Source organism: Chiloscyllium punctatum, chromosome 25 (assembly GCF_047496795.1).
Source record: "Chiloscyllium punctatum isolate Juve2018m chromosome 25, sChiPun1.3, whole genome shotgun sequence".
Classification (NCBI taxonomy): Eukaryota; Metazoa; Chordata; class Chondrichthyes; order Orectolobiformes; family Hemiscylliidae; genus Chiloscyllium; species Chiloscyllium punctatum.
This window is the reverse complement of record NC_092763.1, coordinates 24,365,963-24,387,516: the sequence shown is the minus strand read 5'-3', so window position 1 is coordinate 24,387,516 and position 21,554 is coordinate 24,365,963. Positions and strand designations below refer to the sequence as shown.

The window sequence follows — 21,554 nt, the reverse complement described above, 5'->3', positions numbered from 1 at the left end:
TGAGCAAACCACTAGATTGTGGTCTCCCATTACTGGAATGCGATTTAAGACTGAACCTTGAGACTCAGAGGTGAGGATGCTATAATTGACAAGATTCATGTTGTCAAGATTCTGATAATTACGTTATTCAAAATCCAGCAAATTGGCGTTTCCTTGCCAGTGCTGCATTCTGGGAGAAATACTGCTGGGAACGGATCAAATAGCAAATCAACGTAGAAGCCTTACCTCAGTGTAGTGGACATCCTGCATCCCAGCATCCTCTTTCATTGCAGCTTCTTCCTCAATGTTCGGAGTGATTGCTTTGAAAGCTGTGCAGCCTTTTGGAAATAATTCTGAGAGGAATGGAAAAGAATCACTTTAGGCTTAGTGACATTAAATCTGTACTCAGACAGCCATTACTTGCTCAGGAAAAGAAACAGAAATTGCTGGAAAAGCTCAGCAAGTCTGGCAGCATCTGTAGAGAGGAATCAAAGTCAACATTTCGGGTCCAGTGACCCTTCCTCAAAAATTCTTTGGGTTACTTGTTCAGGCCTGTCCTCAACACCAGCAACTGCCATTCTAGTGAAATGTTTATGAGCAAAAGGTTTTCTTTCTATTGCAGACCGAAGCAAGTTTGCCAGCAGTTTCTGTTTCCAGCTAAGATTTGATTTGATTTTTGATTTCATTTATTGTTGTCATATGTACTGAGATACAGTGAAAAGTATGGTTTTGTGTGCAATACAGGCAGATCATACCTTATAATTACATAAGGGTAATAGAACAGAATATAGTGTTGCAGCAACAGAGAAGGTGCAGAGGAAGGTCAACTCTAATACACGAAGTCTGTTCATAAGTCTGATTACAGCTGGGAAGAATCTTTTCTTAAATCTGTTGGTTAAGTTCTTTGAAACTTTTGTATCTTTTTCCCGATGGAATAGAGTACAACCAGAATAGAAAGGATTTTTGCTTTTATTGGCTGCATTCCCAAGGCTGCAGGAAGCGTAGACGGAGTCAATTGAATTGAATTGAATTTTTTCTCACATGTACCGAGACACAGTGAAAAGCTTTGTCTTGCAGCAATACAGGCAGATCACAGAGTTAAGTAGCATAGATAATAAATGGAAGGAAGGATGGTTTGTGTGATGGATTGTGTTTCTTTCACAACTTTCAATGACTTTATGTGGTCTTGGGCACAGCAGTTGACATACCAACCTGTGATGCATCCAGATAGGATGGTTTCGGTGGTCCATCTGTAAAAATTGGTAAGGGTCACTGTGGACATTCCGAATTTCCTTAGCCTTCTGGAGGAAGTAGAGGCATTGGTTCGCATTTTTTGACTATCGCATCAACGTGGATGGACCATGACAGATTACTGGTGACACTTACTCCTTGGAATTTGATGCCCTTGACCATCTCCGTGGGCGGCACAGTGGCACAGTGGTTATCACTGCTGCCTCACAGCGCCAGAGATCCGGGTTCAATTCCCACCTCAGGCGACTGACTGTGTGAAGTTTGCACATTCTCCTCATGTCTGCGTGGGTTTCCTCCGGGTGCTCCGGTTTCCTCCCACAGTCCAAAAATGTGCAGGTTAGGTGAATTGGCTATGCTAAATTGCCCGTAGTGTTAGGTGAAGGGATAAATGTAGGGGAATGGGTCTGGGTGGGTGTGGACTTGTTGGGCTGAAGGGCCTGTTTCCACACTGTAAGTAATCTAATCTAATCTCCGCCTCAGCACCATTGATAGAGACAGGGGAGTGTCCTCCACTGAGTTCAATGACTAGCTCCTTCATTTTGCTGACATTGAGGGAGAGATTGTTGCCTTTACATCATGCTACTAAGCTCAGTCTCCTTCCCATACTCTGTCTTATCGTTGTTTGAGATCTGATCCACGAGAGCAGTGTCATCAGCAAATTTGTAAATGGAGTTGCAACTGAATTTGTTTACACAGTCATGAGTGTATAAGGAGTATAGTAAAGGGCTGAGCACACCATCTTCTGGGGCACTGGCATTGAGGATTATTGTCACCTATCCTTATGGATCAGGTCTGTGTGTCAGGAAGTCAAGGATCCAGTTACAGAGGGGGAGGCAGAGTCCCAGGTGTAAGAGTTTGGGGAAGGGTTTACTTGGAATTATGGTGTTGACGGCAGAATTAAAGTCAATAAATAGAAATGTGACATAGCCGTCCTCGTTCTAGTGATGAGCATAGGGCAAAGGAGATGACATCCACTGTGGATCTATTGCCACAGTAGACTGTAGAGTTGCAGCAATAGTAATTTGTTTTCAAGGATATGGAGCAAGGTGCAGTCTGTCAGCTGGAATCTATGATGTTCTGTGAGGATATTCCATAGTAAGTGGATGAAATCTTGTCTTCACCAATTGGGTAAACTGAGCTGGTCATCAGATTCTGGATTAGTGGTGCTGGAAGAGCACAGCAGTTCAGGCAGCATCCAAGTAGCTTCGAAATCAATGTTTCGGGCAAAAGCCCTTCATCATGAATAAAGGCAGTGAGCCTGAAGTGTGGAGAGATAAGAGTTTTTGATGTCAAACATCAAAAAGTCTTATCTCTCCACGTTTCAGGCTCACTGCCTTTATTCCTGATGAAGGGCTTTTGCCCGAAACGTTGATTTCGAAGCTACTTGGATGCTGCCTGAACTGCTGTGCTCTTCCAGCACCACTAATCCAGAATCTGGTTTCCAGCATCTGCAGTCATTGTTTTTACCTGAGCTGGTCATCAGTCTACTTTACTCCATGTGTTGTTTCTGTATCTGTACAGATTATTGGTTAGAATGCATCTCACATTGGTCTCCTCATTTAAGGAAGTATGCAAATACATTGGAGACGGGGAAGAGGCAGTTTAATAGATTGATACCCAGAATGAGTGGGTTGTCTCATGATGAAGGTTTGGACAGACTGGGCATTTTTTAAATTGGAATTTAGAAGAACAAGGGATGACCAGATTAATATGTATAAGATCCCGAAAATTTTAACAAGATAAATGTGAAAAGGAACATTTCCTTTAATGAATCAGTCCAGAACCAAGGGACATGATCTAAAATTAGACATTGTCTTTTACAGATGTGGATAAAGGGACTTTTTTTGTTCTCTGCAAGTGTTGTGAAATTCTCTGCCTCATAAGGCAGGGAATATATGGACATTGACTATTTTTAGGACAGATGTAGATAGATACTTGTTATGCATGGGATTTAGAGTCTAGTGAGGGCATGGGAATGTCGAATTTGGAACACAGACAGATGACACATTGCCTTATAAAATGATAGAGGATAGCAAAGGAGCTGATTGGTCTATTTTTTATTTGCAATTCATCTGCTCAAGTGATGTTTCTTTATTGGCTTACTTGCTACAAAGACTGCAACTAGCCATTGCTGACTACGATTTAGTTTGCAAGGAAAATGTTATATCCATCAACTGATTCTGATTTAATATAAGGCTTTCAGAAGGTTGCAAAACACCAGCAATTTGGCTCAGGCCCAAACAGCGAAGGATGAAGGGCTCATGACAAGGGTAGGAACAATGGTGCAATGGCAATGGACCAGATTGGGGTCAGTTAGATCAACTGGCTAGACAGCTTAAGAGACAAGGTGAGGCTGCTAGCATAGACTCAGTTTCCTCAATGGTTGGTGTAATAAGGATTCCACTTTTTCAACCTTGCCCGAGGCACAGTCATCCTCAGGTTTAACCATCACCAGTCGTCTCTATCTAATAAGGCAGGAACCCCTTGGGACAAGGGTGACTTTATTCACTTTATCATAATTAAGTCACCAAATCAGGGTTAACATGCACTCTTTAAAAATGATGATGGAACAAATCCCTAGCATATGGCCCATTATCACATCCAAACCCCTGCTAAATTAGCAATGTCAACCCTTTAGAACATCCCATCAGTTATAGGAATTTAAGATTAATTTCCAGGATCCTTCTGCAAGCAACAAAATGTTTACAAAGTGCCACAGTGTAATTAAAATGCCTTTTACGTTACGTTCTTTGAAACCTTTTGGAGAATTTTGGGTTTGGTGGAAGTTACAGATAATTAGGAACAAGATCACAGAAGGATTTGGAAACAACACTAAGCATTTCAAAATCAACAATTTGCTTCAGTTGGAGCCAGTAAAGGTCAGTAATTACAGGGGTGACAAGGGAAAGAGACGCAACATAAATTAATGATTAATCACAATAATATTGGACAAACAAAAAACGGCTGCTTGACTAGCTAAGACTGTTCATGACATTGGAGATTCTGGAACTATGCCTGATAAATGTGGCAAATGGTCTGCTAATCCAAAACACAATGATAATGATTGCTGACTGTGGGGGAGTTTGACAACCACAGAAATTGGACACATCGATACAACATTTGAACAGACCCTTTTAAACAGAAACATAGGCGGCAGGAAATGGAAGTTGGAAGAAGGATGTACATTAATCATTGACTCATTATCAACTGAAAAGCTAACAGCTACTGATAAATGTAGCGCCCCGACCAAGGCAATTTATCAAAAGCAAAATACTGCAAATGCTGGATCTGTGCCATCAGAATGAAGAAAGCTGTGGGGAAACTCAGCAGGTGAGGTAAATCTGTGGAGAGAGAGATTTCTGCTGAATGCTCCTGGATCTGAAACAACAACTCAGTTTCTCTCATCACAGACAGAAATGTCCTCCAAGGTAAAAACTGTCAACATTTTGAAAAACCTACAATATTCACATTTCAGAAGCTACGCCAACGTTTTGAAAAGGTGTAGAGAAAATGTATGCAAGTGGTACTCAGGATGAGGCATTAAATCGAGAGACTGGAAAAGATTGGCAAGAGAATAACTAAGGAAAAAGTAGAACCCATTAGGGAACATTGAAGTAATCAGTGTGTGGACAGTCTGCAATGAATATACCGCATTGCTCTTCAGAATGGAAAAAAATAACACAGGTACAGACCTTCAGGTGGAGTACTGTGAAATATTTGACAAAATTAACAAATAGGGAGAATGTACTGCCGGGTTTAGCAGCGTTACTCTAGTGGATAAGTCTTCAGGCCCAGATTAGGTGCATCCCCTGGATTTTGATGGAGGTAAGGGAAGAGAAACCAGAAGCTGTAAGTTTCAAATCCTCTCTGGCCACAGGTGAGGTGTCAGAGGACTGCCTATTATTGAAAAAAGGACAGACCTGGAAATTAGAAGCCAGTTAGACTAACATAATTGGGAAGTTCTTAGAGAGAATTCTGAGGGGCAGAATATAACTGCACTTGGATTGACACGGATTAATCAGGGACAATCAACTTGGATTTGTTGATATTTGACACACTTGATCAAATTTTTTTAAGCAAGTAACCAGTAGTGTTAATGAGGATACTACGTTTGATGTGGTCTACAGGGACTTCTGCAAAGCTTTTGAGAAGGTCCATCATGGCAGACAGCTGAAGAAATTAAGAGCCCACAAGATTGAGAACAAAATGGCTCATTTGTTCCAAAATCAGCTGATTAAAAAAAAACATTCATGGGATGTGGGTATCAATGGCTAGGCCAGCATTTATTGCCCATCCCTAAATGCCCAGAGGGCAGTTAATAGTTAACCACATGGCTGTGGTTTTGGAGGCACATATAGGACAGACCAGGTAAGGATGACAGCTCCTTCCCTGAAGGACATTAGTGAGCCAGATGGATTTTCCCAACAATTGGCAATGGATTTATGATCATCATTAGACTCTGAATGCCAGATATGACTTAATTGAATTCAAATTCCACCATCTGCCATGGCAGGATTTGAACCCGGATCCCCAGAATATTGCCTGATTCTCTGGATTTATATTCCAGCACCTCCACTTTGATGGTGGTGGAGGAATGTTTTTGAGTCGAGAAGTCAGTTTCCAGCAGGGTTCCATGTGGCTTGGTGCTTCGGCCCTGGCTGTTTCTGGTATTTGTTAATAATTTGAATTTAAATGGAAGGGGATATGGTCAAAGAAATTTGTGGATGAGAGGGATCTGATGGAGCTGAATGGGATTATAAGAAGCATAGTTAGGGTGGATAGGAAAGCTTTCTTTCCCCCCATTTGTTGAAAAGTCAATAACTACGGGGCATAGCCTTAAATTTGAGAGGAGATTTGAGGAGACTTTTTTTTCCATTGGTGGTGATGGGAGCCTGTAACTAACTGCCTGAAAGGGTGGTTGTGACAGAAAACCTCATAATATTTAAGCAGTATTTAGATATTCATTGCCCTCCAGGACTATGGGTCAAAAGCTGGAAATAGGGTTAATATAGTCAGATCTTGTTGACCATCACAGGCACAGTGAGCCAGATGGATTTTCAAGCCAGTGAAGTCACTGCTGTTCAACAAGTGCTAACAGATTCTGGAGCTCTGACTTTGACTGCACTTGTGTTCTGAATTTGCCTGGATATACCCATAATGCCCCACAGCAAGCGCGTAGGGATGTTATTAAGCTGCAAGTGTGGTTATCCATGTTTCACAACCACAAAAAAACTCAAGTTGCTGAGATCACAGGGCTCGCAAACCTTCAGCTTCGGCCAAATGTCACTCCATGAACAATATGAGGATCAGCTAAAGTTGGCAGCAGCTTTCCCTATTCACGTCAGGTTCTATATCATGGACAGATTTAAATAAGCTTTACTGTCACACGTCCTCCCATGAATACAGTGAAATCTTTATAAGTCATAGCTTACGGTACCTTCATTGTTTGTCAGTATGCACTTGTGGTTAACCATTTCTTGAGGAATGAGTTGCAACATCTTGTCAACAACCAGCAGACACATACTGACTAACAATAATTGGTGAAAGACCGAGATAGGTGACATGGGGACATTGTTTTTGAAAAGTGATGACATGATCTGCTGGAAAGGAAGGCAGAAGTAAGTTTGGCAGTCACGTTTAAAAGGGAACTGGAGAAATCCGTGAAATAGAAAAAGCTGCAAGGTTTTGCGGGACTGATAGCATAATTAGATTGCACTTTCAAAAAACCAGTACCAGTACTGCCATTCGGCTGCTTTCTGTATGGTTTCACTCTCTGATACTTTACAGAGTCTGCAGCACTGAGGAAGACAGTTTTAGGCACAAACTGATTGCCATCCATGTTACCGCCATGTGAAAATTGCTCACTAAACAGGTCAAACTGACCACATTGTTCTGTGGATATTACGCAGGGTAAATTGTGACATAAGGATGTGATAATTGATGCTGCACAGAACATAAATGTTTACAGTACAGCAGGCTATATTCAGTGTGTCACGGCTGAATCTGCTACAGCCCTCCATTTCTCCACATCACTCCAAATCCAATATCTAAAATCTAATCTAAATCAAATGGCCTTGCACTTCCAATTTCCCTCAATCAATCCTAAAGCCAGTGTCACACTTACTCCTATGTTCCCATATTAATTTCTAACTACTCCCATTGTCCTACTCTTTTCTCACAGCCCTGCATCAATCACAAACAAATCCCACTGTCCCACTCTCTGTTTATAGCTTGACATCTTACTGTGCTTCTGACTTTTATCCACATTTCACTGAACACTGATGTGAAGGTGCCAGTGTTGGACTGAGATGGACAAAGTCAGAAGTCATACAGCACCAGATTATAGTCTGACAGGTTGGACCATGATCTGGTGTCATTTGACTTCTGACGCTAAACACTGAGCACTGAACCTGGGTTCCATTCTAGCCTCCGGCAACTGTCTGTGTGGAGTTTGCCAATTCTTCTAGTGTCTATATGAGTTTCCTCTGGGTGCTCCGGTTTCCTCCCACAGTCCACAGAGGTACAGGCTGTGCTCAATTGCTCAATATAGACACTAGAAGAATTAGCAAACTCCACACAGACAGTTGCCGGAGGCTAGAATGGAACACAGGTTCAGTGCTCAGTGTTTAGCATCAGAAGTCAAATGACACCAGATCATGGTCCAACCTGTCAGACTATAATCTTGTGCTGTATGACTTCTGACTTTGTCCATCTCAGTCCAACACTGGCACCTTCACATCAGTGTTCAGTGAAATGTGGATAAAAATCAGAAGCACAGTAAGATGTCAAGCTATAAACAGAGAATGGGAGAGTGAGATTTGTTTGTGATTGATGCAGGGCTCTGAGAAAAGAGTAGGACAATGGGAGTAGTTAGAAATTAATATGGGAACATAGGGGTAAGTGTGACACTGGCTTTAGGATTGATTGAGGGAAATTGGAAGTGCAAGGCACTGGTATTAGATTTGGAGTGATGTGGAGAAATGGAGGGCTGTAGCAGATTCAGCCGTGACACACTGAACATAGCCTGCTGTACTGTAAACGTTCACGTTCTGTGCAGCACCAATTATCACATCCTTATCATCTTAGCTGTCAATTCACTCTTCTATTTCTAATTGCTGGCCCATCAACAATGACCAGGGCGAATGGTTTGCCTTCTTCATTTTAGCAATACTTTTTGGAACTTATGAAACAAATATCATCAAGCTTTGAGTGGAAAGAATCCCTGTCTCTCAAATTCTCTGCACAGCTATGCAGTATTTTGTCTCTCTGCTCTTTCTCTTTGAACAACAGGGGGTCTAACAGCCAACCTGACAGTGTGGCTCAGTTGGAGGTGCACCTGATTCTGAAACCCATTACTGCAGGTTCAAATCCCACTCAAAACACTGAGGGCAAAAATCAAGGCTTGCTTAGGGATCAAATGAATAAAATAAAAATTTAAGATGAAAACTGGCTTCTACAAAGGATGAATATAGAATCATGCAGATGGATTAAGAGAATGCCTGGAGTGTGAAAGGGGTACACAGGGGAAAATAGAAACTCCTTGTGTAAAAGGTAGTAGCAAAGGTTTTTATCACTTCAGCGATAGAAAAGCGAAGGGTTAAGATCATAAAAGAGACAAGATACAAATACAATGATTAATTTCACAAGGATTCAAACTGAAGGCATGACATTTTTCTTCAGGTAGTGATAGCCCGGACAACATAAATGATTTTGAATGTCTTTGAATGGTGCATTAATAAATAAATATTAATAATTAATAAGTAAATAAATAAGTGGAGTTGCAGGTAGATAGGATAGTGAAAAAGGTGTTTGGTATGCTTTCCTTTATTGGTCAGAGTATTGAGTACAGGAGTTGGGAGTTCATGTTGCAGCTGTACAGGACATTGGTTTGGCCACTGTTGGAATATTGTGCGCAATTCTGGTCTCCTTCCTATCAGGAGGATGTTGTGAAACTTGAAAGGGTTCAGAAAAGATTTACAAGGATGTTGCCAGGTTTGGAGGATTTGAGCTATAGGGAGAGGCTGAACAGGCTGGGGCTGTTTTCACTGGAGCATCGGAGACTGCGGGGTGACCTTATTGAGGTTTATAAAATCATGAGGGGCATGGATAGGATAAATAGACAAAGTCTTTTCCCTGTGGTGGGGGAAGTCCAGAACTAGAGGGCATAGGTTTAGGGTGAGAGGGGAAAGATTTAAAAGGAACCTAAGGGGCAACTTTTTCATGCAGAGGGTGCATGTATGGAATGAACTGTCAGATGAAGTGGTGGAGGCTGGTACAATTATAGCATTTAAAAGGCATCTGGATGGGTATATGAATAGGAAGGGTTTAGAGGGATTTGAGCCAAGTGCTGGCAAATCAGACTAGATTAGGTTGGGATATCTGGTTGGCATGGATGAGTTGGGCCAAAGGGTCTGTTTCCATGCTGTACATCTCTGTGACTCTATGAGACACGACATTTATGCTGGAACACAGAGGACTTAAGGAATAATTCTATGCAGTGTTGAATCATCAAAATGATTGGATCTGATACATCTGAAGAAATTAATTCCTCTGCTGGAGGGATCAAAAATGTGATGAAATTCGAAGGTATAACGTTAAAGCTAGATGCAGGTCATTCAGGAGGGAAATTTTGTTGAAATCCAGTCTTTATATAGATCCATTTTGTGTAGAGTGAGCCAGTGTTCTCTGAGCTCACTCAGTTCTAAGAGTTGTGAGGTGCAACATTCAATTTTGCCCAGTGATAGGCTGGGGACTTTGCCACATTTTCAATAGATCCCTGAAGTGGAGTTGAAAGGAGACAGGCGGGAACTGAAGATCAGTAAAATGCGAAGAGAGATGTAAACTTATCTTTTGGATTTGGAGATGCCGGTGTTCGACTTGGGTGTACAAAGTTAAAAATCACTCAACTCCGGGTTATAGTCCAACAGGTTTAATTGGAGGCACTCGCATTTGGAGTGTTCTCCTTCATCAGCTGGTTGTGGAATATAAGATTGTAAGACACAGAATGTATAGCAAAGGTTTACAGTGTAACGAAACTGACATTATATATTGAAAAAGACCTGGATTATTTGTTAAATCTCTCATCTGTTAGAATGACCATGTTGGTTTCACTTCTTTCACATGTAAATCGCAAAACCTTTTATGGAGCTACATTCTCAAGTGGACTTTAAAAATTGGTGGCATGTCGGCCCAGATAATGTATTGAAGGTGGGAGCTTCCCTGTGTGAGACTGTCTGTGCCACAATGGTCAGACTGATTCTAATCTAAAAACAGATTTACAGAATCTTACGTGGATTCATGCAGTTTTTGAGCAAAATAAAATGTAATTCTGCAAGTACAGATTCACCCAACAAACTTAAATGTGTGTGTGTGTGTGTGGAGGGGGGGGGGGGGGGAACGGTAAGAGTCTGTGAGAGCATGTGTGTGAGTGTAAAGGGCTTTAAGTCTGTGAGAGGGTGTATGTGTGAGCGTGGGACTGTGTGTGTGTGTGTGTGTGTGTGTGTGTGTGTGTGTGTGCGCATGCGCACATGTAGATGTTTGTGTGCGTGTATAGTGCAGTGGTCACTTCTCATAGACTTATACTCCTTTACACTCTCACTCTTTCATAGACACCCATAACCATTCCCCCCAGCAACACCACCACCACCACCCACACTCACATGCACACATATACATATAAGTTTGTGGGGTGAATCTGTACTAGCAGAATTACATTTTATTTTGCTCAAAAACTGCATGAATGCATGTAAGATTCTGTAAATCTGTTTTTTAGATTAGAATCATTCTGACCACCGTGCACAGATAGTATCACAATAGGGCACCTCACACCTTTAATACATTATTTGGGCCGACATGACACCAATTGTTAAAGTTCACTTGAGAATGTAACTTTTCAAAACGTTTTGCAATTTACAGATGAATGAACTGAAGCCAACATGGTCATTCTAACAGATGAGAGGCTTCACAAACAATCCAGGTCTTTTTCCATATATAATTTCAGTTACATCACACTGTAAACTTTTGCTATAAATTCTGTGTCTTTAAATCTTATGCTCCACAACCACCTGATGTTGGGGTTCTGATCGCCAAGCTGGGAATGTGTGTTGCAGATCTTTCGTCCCCTGTCTAAGTGACATCCTCAGTGCTTGGGAGCCTCCTGTGAAGCGCTTCTGGTGATCTTTCCTCCGGCATTTGTAATGGTTTGCATCTGCCGCTTCCGGTTGTCAGTTCCAGCTGTCCGTTGCAGTGGCCAGTATATTGGGTCCAGGTCGATGGGCTTATTGATTGAATCTGTGGATGAGTGCCATGCCTCTAGGAATTTCCTGGCTGCTCTCTGTTTGGCTTGTCCTATAATAGTAGTGTTGCCCCAGTCGCGGTTCCAATCAATATTAGGGAAGTTAAAGTCATCCATGACAACAACCCTGTTACTTCTGCACCTTTTTAAAATCTCCCTCCCAATTTGCTCCTCTGATGATGGCTTCCAATAGCAACAACCCCCAATTGCCTTTGTGCCAGGTCTGACTCCAACCAGCAAAGAATCTCCCCCGATTCTTGTTTAGCAGGGGTTGAAAAAGTCAAAAGCAATATTTGTTTGATGAATCTGACGAAGACTAGTGCTCAAAGGAAAAACTCGGGGGCTGGACTAGCTCGGTATAGCTAGCTGTCAGTTAAGAAGCACAATGATGATTGTGAATGAGCAGTGGGGTATAGTCTCAGTGGAGTCTAGTGGTTTGTGAATCCAGGACAGAAGGATGATGGACCAACACAGGAGCAGTTGTTGAAGTAGACAAAACAGACCTCGAAAGGGAATTTCAAGGCTGGAGTGGGATAAGTGAGGAAATATAACCCCTCGTGAGATTTAATGAGATAAAGGGGAGGTGAAGGACTAGTGATATTATTGCTGGACAGTTAATCCAGATGCCCAGATAATGTCTCAGGTTTGAATCCTGCCAACAGATTGTGGAATTTGAATTCAATTAAATAAAAAAAATCAGGAAATAACAGTCTAATGACAGCCACAAATCCATTATTAATTGTCAGGAAAAACCCATCTGGTTCATTAATGTCCTTTAGGTTCTGAAACTGCCATCCTCACCTGGTCTGGACTCCATGTGACTGCAGACCAACAGCCATGTGGCTCACACTAAACTGCCCTCTGGTAATTGGGGATGGGCAATTAATGCTTGCCACAACCCTTGAATGAATAATTCCTTATAAAAAACCTGATAACCCATTAACATCTAGCTGCTGAGAAATCTATGGATCTGTTTTGATCATATTTAGTATCTGATGTGTGCTGTGGGGTTTTCACCCAGTATGACAGCCACGCTCATCACATATTCATTCTGGGCATTTACTAATTCCACAGGCAGGCTCACTCTTGGTGTCTTTTGACATTCAAGCATTTTTTTTAGAAAAATAATTAACGAGACCTCCTTTGACATCGAATTGAAGCTGGGAATGTAATGGTTAAACTTGCTAGAAATGAAAATTTGTAATTCTTGGGGTAATACTCTGACAGTGCACTCTTAAATCATCCTGTCGGTAGAGACATTTGATGAAAGGTTTCAAAACACAAGCTGAGGCACGCCAAAAATACTGTTTCTTGGAACCAATTTCAACACATCCCCACAACCTTCCTTGGCTTTCGAACATAGTAATATAGAAAGCAGGAGCAGAAGTAGTGCTTCAGCCCACTGAGTCTGCTGCACCATTCAACGCATTTATGGCTGATTCTCTATTTCAACCCCTGCACTCTCCACATTCCCCTTTTGCCCCAAGAGGTCTTTCTTTTTAAACATATTCAGTGGCTTTGCCGCTGTGGAGGAGAATTCCAGGGGTTTGCCATCTCGGACTGAAGATGTTTCTCCTCATCTCGGTACAAAATGGCCGATGCCATGTAGCCCAATATTGTAGGCCCGCAGCCAGAGGGAATGTCATCCAGTCTGTCCAGCCCCGTCAGAACTTTATACGCTTCAATGAGATCCCTTCTCATTCTTCTAAGTGCCAGTGAATTGGCTTAATTATTGCAAATGCTTCGTGCATTTGCATACAATACCTTTACAATGTGTTTATTTTTAACTTCCTTTTGTACTGCAGCTCTACTTTCTTCTAGCCCTCATTTCCTCAGATTTCCACTTTTGTTCTCTACTTTTCGACCTTTCATTTCCATCTGTGTTTCTCTCATTATAGTCTCCCTTCTCAAGTCCTGCCACCACCTGCTTTGTGAGACAGACAAATCACTTCTCAAAACAATAAGCAAGCTGAACTTATCAATGTTCTGAATCAGCCTATTCAGGTATGTTATGACACATGTCTGGAGGCGGTGGGACTTGAAACCAGGCCTCTTGGCTCAGAGATAGGGACACTACCATTTGCACCACATGACCCTTCAGGCTGAAGCTGTTTTTTTTTAAATGACTAATTAAGTGCACAATAATTGTAAATTAAACTGCAATATAATTAATCACTTCCAGTCAATGGTGTACATAACTCTCAGAGCTGGACTGAGGACTTGCATTACATGCGGTGCATTTGAATCAGACAAAAATATCTAAAAGAAATAAACAGATTAATTGCCTGGTGCCTCATTGCTGAGTGCTGATGTTCTGTCACAGTTTCAAACATATGCTGCAACGGGCCTGCTTATTTTTACACTCACGTACATAATCGTGCACATTCTCTTGCATACATACAATCTCAACCACTGTCTCATTTGCCCATTTTCATGCACAATTACTGATAGATGGTCACATGTGGAAACACAATATTGAACAGTGCAGATACAGACTGACTCTCACTGCTCCTGACAAACACATGCCAGGAAGGATTATGGAGTCATAGAGATGTACAGCATGGAAACAGACCCTTCAGTCCAACCTGTCCATGCTGACCAGATATCCCAACCCAATCTAGTCCCACCTGCCAGCACCCAGCCCATATCCCTCCAAACCCTTCCTATTCATATACCCACCCAAATGCCTCTTAAATGTTGCAATTGTACCAGCGTCTACCACATCCTCTGGCAGCTCATTCCATACACGTACCACCCTCTGTGTAAAAAAAGTTGCCCCTGTGGTCTCTTTTATATCTTTCCCCTCTCACCCTAAACCTATGCCCTCTAGTTCTGGACTCCCCGACCCCAGGGAAAAGACTTTGTCTATTTATCCTATCCATGCCCCTCATAATTTTGTAAACTTCTATAAGGTCACCCCTCAGCCTCCAACACTCCAGGGAAAACAGCCCCAGCCTGTTCAGCCTCTCCCTGTAGCTCAGATCTTTCAACCCTGGCAACATCCTTGTAAATCTTTGCTGAACCCTTTCAAGTTTCACAACATCTTTCCGATAGGAAGGAGACCAGAATTGCACACAATATTCCAGCAGTGGCCTAACCAATGTCCTGCACAGCCGCAATATGACCTCCCAACTCCTGTACTCAATACTCTGACCAATAAAGGAAAGCATACCAAATGCCTTCTTCACTATCCTATCTACATGCAACTCCACTTTCAAGAAGCTATGAACCTGCACTTCCAGGTCTCTGATTCATTAAAACTATTTTATAAGCCCCAGTAACATAGACCTTGTGTGTGTCATTATATTAAATATGCCTCACAGAATGATTCCAAAACAAAATACTAAATGGCATAAACCAACAAAGGGTGACTAAAAGATGGACTGAAAATTCTACTAATTTTGGAATACTTCCCATTTAGTTCTCAGAAACTTTGAGAGTCAGCACTAGCATTTATGATGATAAATAATTACTGAAGTTTAAAAATACACCAAAATGCTACAGCTTTAGGAAACCGTAAAGCAGAACTGAAAATGCTGGAAAACACCCAGGCATCTGTTGGCTGGGCACTGACTGCAAATGGAATGAAACTAACATTGAGAAAGATAATGATTGACTTCAAGGGAACCAGGAAGACTGGATGATCACCAAGAAATATGAACCTTAAAGTAGGGAAGTGAGAGGAGATATGTTTTGGGAGAAAGAGGCAGGAACTAAATGATACAACAATGTGTTACATCAGAGGAGGAGACTGGGAGCTGGCCTTATAGAGATTTCTAAAATCAGGACAGGCATGGATAAGGTGAATAACCAAGGATCTTTCTCCAGTGTAGGGCATACATTTAAGGCAAAAGGGGAAAGATTTAAAATGGACCTGAAAGACAACATTTACACAGTTGGTGGTGCATACATGGAATGAGCTGCCAGAGGAAGTGGTAGAAGTGGGTACAATTACAACATTTAATAAGCATTTGGATGGGCACATGTATAGAGGGTTTAGAGGGAGATGGGCCAAATACAGGCAAATTGGAGTCGCTCAGTTTAGGATACCTGGTCAGTATGGACAAATATGACAGAGAGATCTGTCTCCAAGCTGTCTGACTCAATGATTATGATCAGGGTTTTTGTGCATAAATCTCTGAAGGTGGCGGGACAGGTTAACAAAGAAGTCAATAAAGTTTTACAGACAGATGTATAGAATATGAAAACCCAGAAATTATGTTAAACCCTCCAGGGTTGGAGGATCTGAGCTACAGGGATAGGAGAGGGTGAGTTAGGCCCAATTCAGGTATCTTGCCTGATTCTGGGTTTCACACTTTAGGAAGGACATGAAGGCTTTGCAGAAGAGATTTACAAAAAATAGTTCCAAGGAGGAGGGACAAACTGGAAAAACTGGGATTAGTGTTCTTAGTTCAAACAAAAACAAGAGGTGATGTTTTAGAGGTGTTTATAATCACGATGGGTTTCAATGCGGATCTCATAGAAACATATAAAATCCTGATGGGACTGGACAGGCTAGATGTGGGAAATATTTTCCCATTGTTGGGGGATGTCCAGAACTAGAGGTCACAGTCAAAAAATAAGGGGAAAACCATTCAGGACTGAGATGAGGAAGAATTTCTTCACTCAGAGAGTTGTGAATCTGTTTAATTCTCTCCTGCAGGAAGCTGTTGGGGCCAGTATGTAAAATATATTCAAGACAGATTTGGGTATGGCCCTTTGCAGCAAAAGGGATGAAAGTGTACGGAGTGAAAGCGGGAATGGGATACTGAAATTGCTTGATCAGCCATGCTCATACTGAATGGTGGTGCTGACCTGAGGGCTGAATGGCGGTGCTGACCTGAGGGCTGAATGGCCTACTCCTGCACCTATTTTGTGTGTTTCTAAAACTAGTTCCATTGGCTGATGTTTAATTTGACTGTCAAAAAGAACCAGAAGTAACACGAGGGTTAGGGTTTGGAACCCACTACCTGATTGGACAGTAGATAATTATTCAATCGCAGCTTTCATGAGGGGATTGGATAAACACTTGTGGTAAAATCAAATTGCCGAGAGATTGGGAAAGACCTGGGGAGTGGGATAAGTAGATTGCTCTGCAAAAGAGCTGGGGAGTGGGATAACTGCAAAAGAGCTGGCACAGACTTAATGGGCTGAAGGTTCTCCTTTCTCTGTTGAAGTTTTCTGTTCTGTGGCGTGAAATGCTAAATTTGTTCCTCCCTCCACAAACACTGTCAGATCCAAGAGTATCCAGCATTTTCTCTCTTTATTGCAGTTGGAATAAATTGGAAAACACATAAACATAAGAAACAGTAGCAGTAATTGATTGTTCTGCCCTTCAAGCATCTTCAATTACTAATCTGTTTGTTTTGTGAATTCCACATTCGCATTCACCTCTGATAACTCTGCACTCCAACTAAATGGCATGACTTAATTTGTGAAAGAGAGTTATTGGGATTAATACAAATTATTTGACTTACTCTTCCTGTAGAGGTATTCTGCAACCAGGGCGGCCACATGAACATAACACATCACTGCCTGCAAAGGAGGAGAGACATGTTAAACAGACTCATTCCCAACTTGTCCCTGAACAGTTAAGTGCCAGTTGTGGCTCAGTTGGTCACACTCTATTTCAGCAGTTGATAGCTAGACTGGGAATGTCACTGGACCCGAAAACAGAGGCGCATGGCCACACAGGTTCAAATCCCAACAGCACAGTTGCAGAATTTAAATTCAGTTAATAAATCTGGAACATAATATCTCATTTTAGCAATGGGACTGCCATTGATTTGCTGCAAAAAGCAATCTGGTTCACTCTTGCTGTTCTGGGAGGGAAATCTGCCACCCAAACCTGGTCCAATCTATGTGTGACTCCAGATCCACAGCAACGTGACTGATTTTTATCTGCCCTCTGAAATGGCCCAACAAAACACTCTGTACAAGGACCATTTGGGATGGATGTCAAATATCTACTTTTCCAATAACACCGGCATCCCACAGAGGGATAAAAGATAACCGTCACATCTGAGCCCTCAGCGTCAAACCCCAGGAACTGGAGCACGTCGAGGTGTTAATCATCGCTGTGGGAATGACACATTGGTAGAGTTGTCATCTGCTGGATGAAATGTCAAACTTCTTTGGCACGAGATGTTAGAGTTGAACCCCCACTGTTTGCAGAAGAGAGGGTGAGTTCTGTTCAGTGACAGGCTGTGACTAATGCCATTAAATCGTATTATTTGCTCATTATTTCATCGATGATTTTTGAATCTTGCTGTGTGAACACTGACAGACATATTTCCTGCATTGCCTACACTTATAAACATATTTGCATTGCCTTTTTGAAGCCTTTTGGTTGTCCTGATGCCACAATGGTGCTATATAGATGCAAATCTCTCCTTCCCTGTGTTTTCAAAAAGGTGATACACTCTTGCGTGATCAGCAGAGATCAAAAGATTTGCATGGCTGACCAGGATCAATTGCCTGGAGGAAAAACTTGAGCATTTAGATGGATTCAGCTTATTCAAAATGATCACCATGGTTACATCAATGATGTTTTTGTCAACAGCAATAAAACAGGATTTTAAATAAAGGTTGAATTATCAGAATGATATTTGGGCACCTGTCGACTGTGTCTAGTCAAATGCTCCAGTTATCAGTTTAATAAGAACCAAACAGAGGCGAATGTAAACGATAGACAGTGTGACATTTACAATTGGATTCAATCTGCATAAAGGGTGAAGTGTCAAGAATGGATTGTACAGTCTGGGATTGTGTTTTCTCAAATATACAAGACTAATGGCTAATCTAACTGAGTGTTTAAGATGACAAATAGGGAGATGTGCATTGCGGTAGTGGTGGTTCAGATCAGAGCAAGAAAGGGGAGGGTGGGGGTTTGGGAATATAACTTTAAAATTCGCGCTTTTCAATTCTTTGTTTCTGATTTCCAGTAGCCATAGTTCTTTGTTTTGGTTTTTTTCGTGAACTGCTGATCTCACCTGGGCTTGCAGTTTGACAGGAGCTGAGGACAAGCAATCACAAGCTTCCTGGAAATTAACGTATAAGTAGCAGTAATAGAAGGGGATACACAAGTCCTCTCAGATACCTATCAACGTTTGGTGTGACGAGACATGAAGCACATGTATGATTAACAACACCAACATACAGAGAGCTTTAAGAACAATAAAAGTAAGTATGAAATATGCCATTTTAACACTGTTGTACATGTATAATAATTATTACAGTCTGATGTATCTACATGAGATCAGTTGGTATTTATGCCATAAAGATAGATAAACATGCAATAAATGATTTTAAATAAAGGGTTGGATTGTCAGAATGATATTCAGTTCAACTCATCTATGCCAACCAGGTATCCTTAACCAACCTAGTCCCATTTGCCAGCATTTGGCCTGTATCCCTCTAACCTCTTCCTATTCATATACCCATCCAGGGGCCTTTTAAATGTTGTAATTGTCCCCACCTCTACCATTTCCTCTGGCAGCTCATCCCATACATGCACACCTTGTGTGTGAAAAAGTTGTCCCTCAGGATCCATTTAAATCTTTCCCCTCTCACCTTAAAACTATGCCCTCTAGTTTTTGGACTACCCTAGGGAAAAGACCTTGGCTATTCACCTTATCTATGCCCCTCATGATTTTATAAGGTCACCCCTCAATCTCTGACATTCCAGAGAATAAAGTTCCAGCCTATCCAATTCAGTTGGTCGATCATGCAATTCCTACACCAGCTGAGGTTCCCATGAAGGATATTCTTTCTCAACCTCTTTCCTCACCCAAGATCCTGAGATGTGGTGACCCTCAGGTCAAACCACCACCAACCATCTCTCCCTAATGAGACAGCAGCCCTATGGTCTGATAAGACTATGGCACCTTTATTATATTTCTCACTTTACCCTGTTCGGGTGAAAGGTCTCAGGCCTATAAAGGTGAACTCTGCACCCTTCTCCACAGAAGCTTCCTAACCATAAAGTATTTCTAGCATTTTCTGTTTTTGTCTCAAACCTCCAGCATCTGCAGGATTTTGCTTTGGGATGGGCCTGGATAGGGTAAATAGTCAAGGTCTTTTCCATGGGGTGGGGGAGTTCAAAATTAGAGGGCATAGGTTTAGGGTGAGAAGGGAAATATATAAAAGGGACCTAAGGGGCAATTTTGTTCATGCAGAGGGTGGTGCATGTATGGAATGAGCTGCCAAAGGAAGTGGTGGAGGCTGGTACAATTGCAGCATTTAAAAGGCATCGGGATGGGTATATGAATAGGAAGGGTTTAGAAGAATATGGGCCATGTGCTGGCAAACGGAACTAGATTAATTTAGGATAACTGGTCAGCATGGATGAGTTGGGCAGAAGGGTCAGTTTCTGTGCTGTGTATCTCTATGACTCTATGGCTTGCCATAGGACTGCAATTTATGTCTCACATTACAAGAATGACTATGGTGCTATTTAAATGCAAGTCTTTGTTCACTCTCAGGATTCCCCTGACCAGGCTGGCATTCGCTGTCCATCCTGGAGATGTCCTGATTTAATGCAACTGGGTGACTTGTCCAGGTCACCTTGGAGAGAAGCCAAAAGCCAATGAGATAGTTTGGGACTGGAGTCACAGAGGCCAGATTGACTTATTTGCTATTTCTTCCCTTTAAAAAATCCCAACAGATTGGCATGGAAAAACACACAAAAAAATCTGCTTTCCCATTCTAGATTTTCTGAAGTGGAATTCAAGCATTAAAAACAGCATGATGGGGTTCAAACTCTGTCACATGTTCTGTTTAAAGGGGCAGGTCTGTTACCTCAGACAAGTCACCATTTTTCAAATGGATTTTCGCCATGCTGCCAAGCCAGGTCTTCCTGAGCTCAGGAGTGCTGGCATACGACTTGGCTAAACTGTACTGAAGGTCAATCAACATCTCAGGATCCTTCTCGTGCTCCTTCATCTGAGCAGTGGCCATAAGCACAGTGCGAATTCTCTTCGTCAGGTCTTTCACCTCACCTGGGAATGCGGTTGACTGCAACAGAACCAAAGAAGTGGGGTTGTTAATTACTTACAGATTTAAATACAATTTTCCATGGAACTTGGCTTATTATTCATGCATCTCACTAGCAAATATTGACAAAGCACCTTCAAGCTCATAAAACGTCCTTAGGCATGTCACAGAAAAGCAAGAAAGCAACTTACATCTGGACAAGGAAGACCAGGCAGCCATTCGGCCCTTCAGATCAGTTCCGCCATTCAATAAGATCATAGCTGACCTGACTCGATTTGAACCTCAACTCTACACTCATGCACATCCCAATAATCTTCCATCCCCTTGGTCATCAAGAATCTATCCAACTCTGCCTTGAAAATACTGAAAAATTCTGCATTACTGCCTTTTGAGGAAGGAAATTCCAAAGACTCTCACCCCTCAGAGAATAAAAACAAGGTTTTCACTCAGAAGGCCAAGTGCTTGATCAAATGGGCAGGCTTTAAGGAACATGTTAAAGGAATACAGAGGTAGAGTGGTGGAAGGTTCGAGGTAGTGATTCTGGAGTTTAGGGCTTAGATAGCTGAACACATGGCTGACAGTGATTGGCTGACAGCAGTGACAAATGCTCATGAAGCTAGAACTAGAACCACAGAATCCTTACAGTGTGGAGGCAGGCTCTATCCATTAAGTCCACATTCCCGACCTTCCGAACAGCTTCCCACCCACACCTACCGTATCCCTGTTACCCAGCATTTACCATGGCTAATCCACCTAGCCTGCACATCATTGGACTGTGGGAGGAAACTGCAGCACCTGGAAAAAACCCACGCAGACACAGGTAGGATGTTTTCCAACTCCACACAGACAGTCGCCCGAGGATGTAATCAAACCCAGGTCCCTGGCGCTGTGAGGCAGCAGTGCTAACCACTGCACCACTATGCCACCCAAATTTGGAGGAGCATAGATATCATGTGGAACGTCAGAGGTGGAGGTGGTCAGAAGGCTGAGTCCATGGAAGGAGCTGAGCATGAATGTTAAATCAGAGTCATTTCTG

At 42.1% G+C, this 21,554-nt stretch overlaps 1 protein-coding gene across 2 annotated transcripts in view; it reads right to left on the bottom strand.

The window, feature by feature from the left end:
• LOC140495758 (dedicator of cytokinesis protein 11-like) overlaps positions 1–21,554 on the bottom strand; it is a 286,052-nt gene that overhangs the window by 54,302 nt on the left and 210,196 nt on the right. For both annotated transcript variants that reach the window (XM_072594834.1, XM_072594833.1), the window contains exons 43-45: positions 20,324–20,539; positions 17,002–17,059; positions 226–332 (exon numbers count right to left, since the gene is read on the bottom strand). In XM_072594834.1, the coding sequence (XP_072450935.1) occupies positions 226–332; positions 17,002–17,059; positions 20,324–20,539 (381 nt within the window). The remainder of the gene's footprint in view (positions 1–225; positions 333–17,001; positions 17,060–20,323; positions 20,540–21,554) is intronic.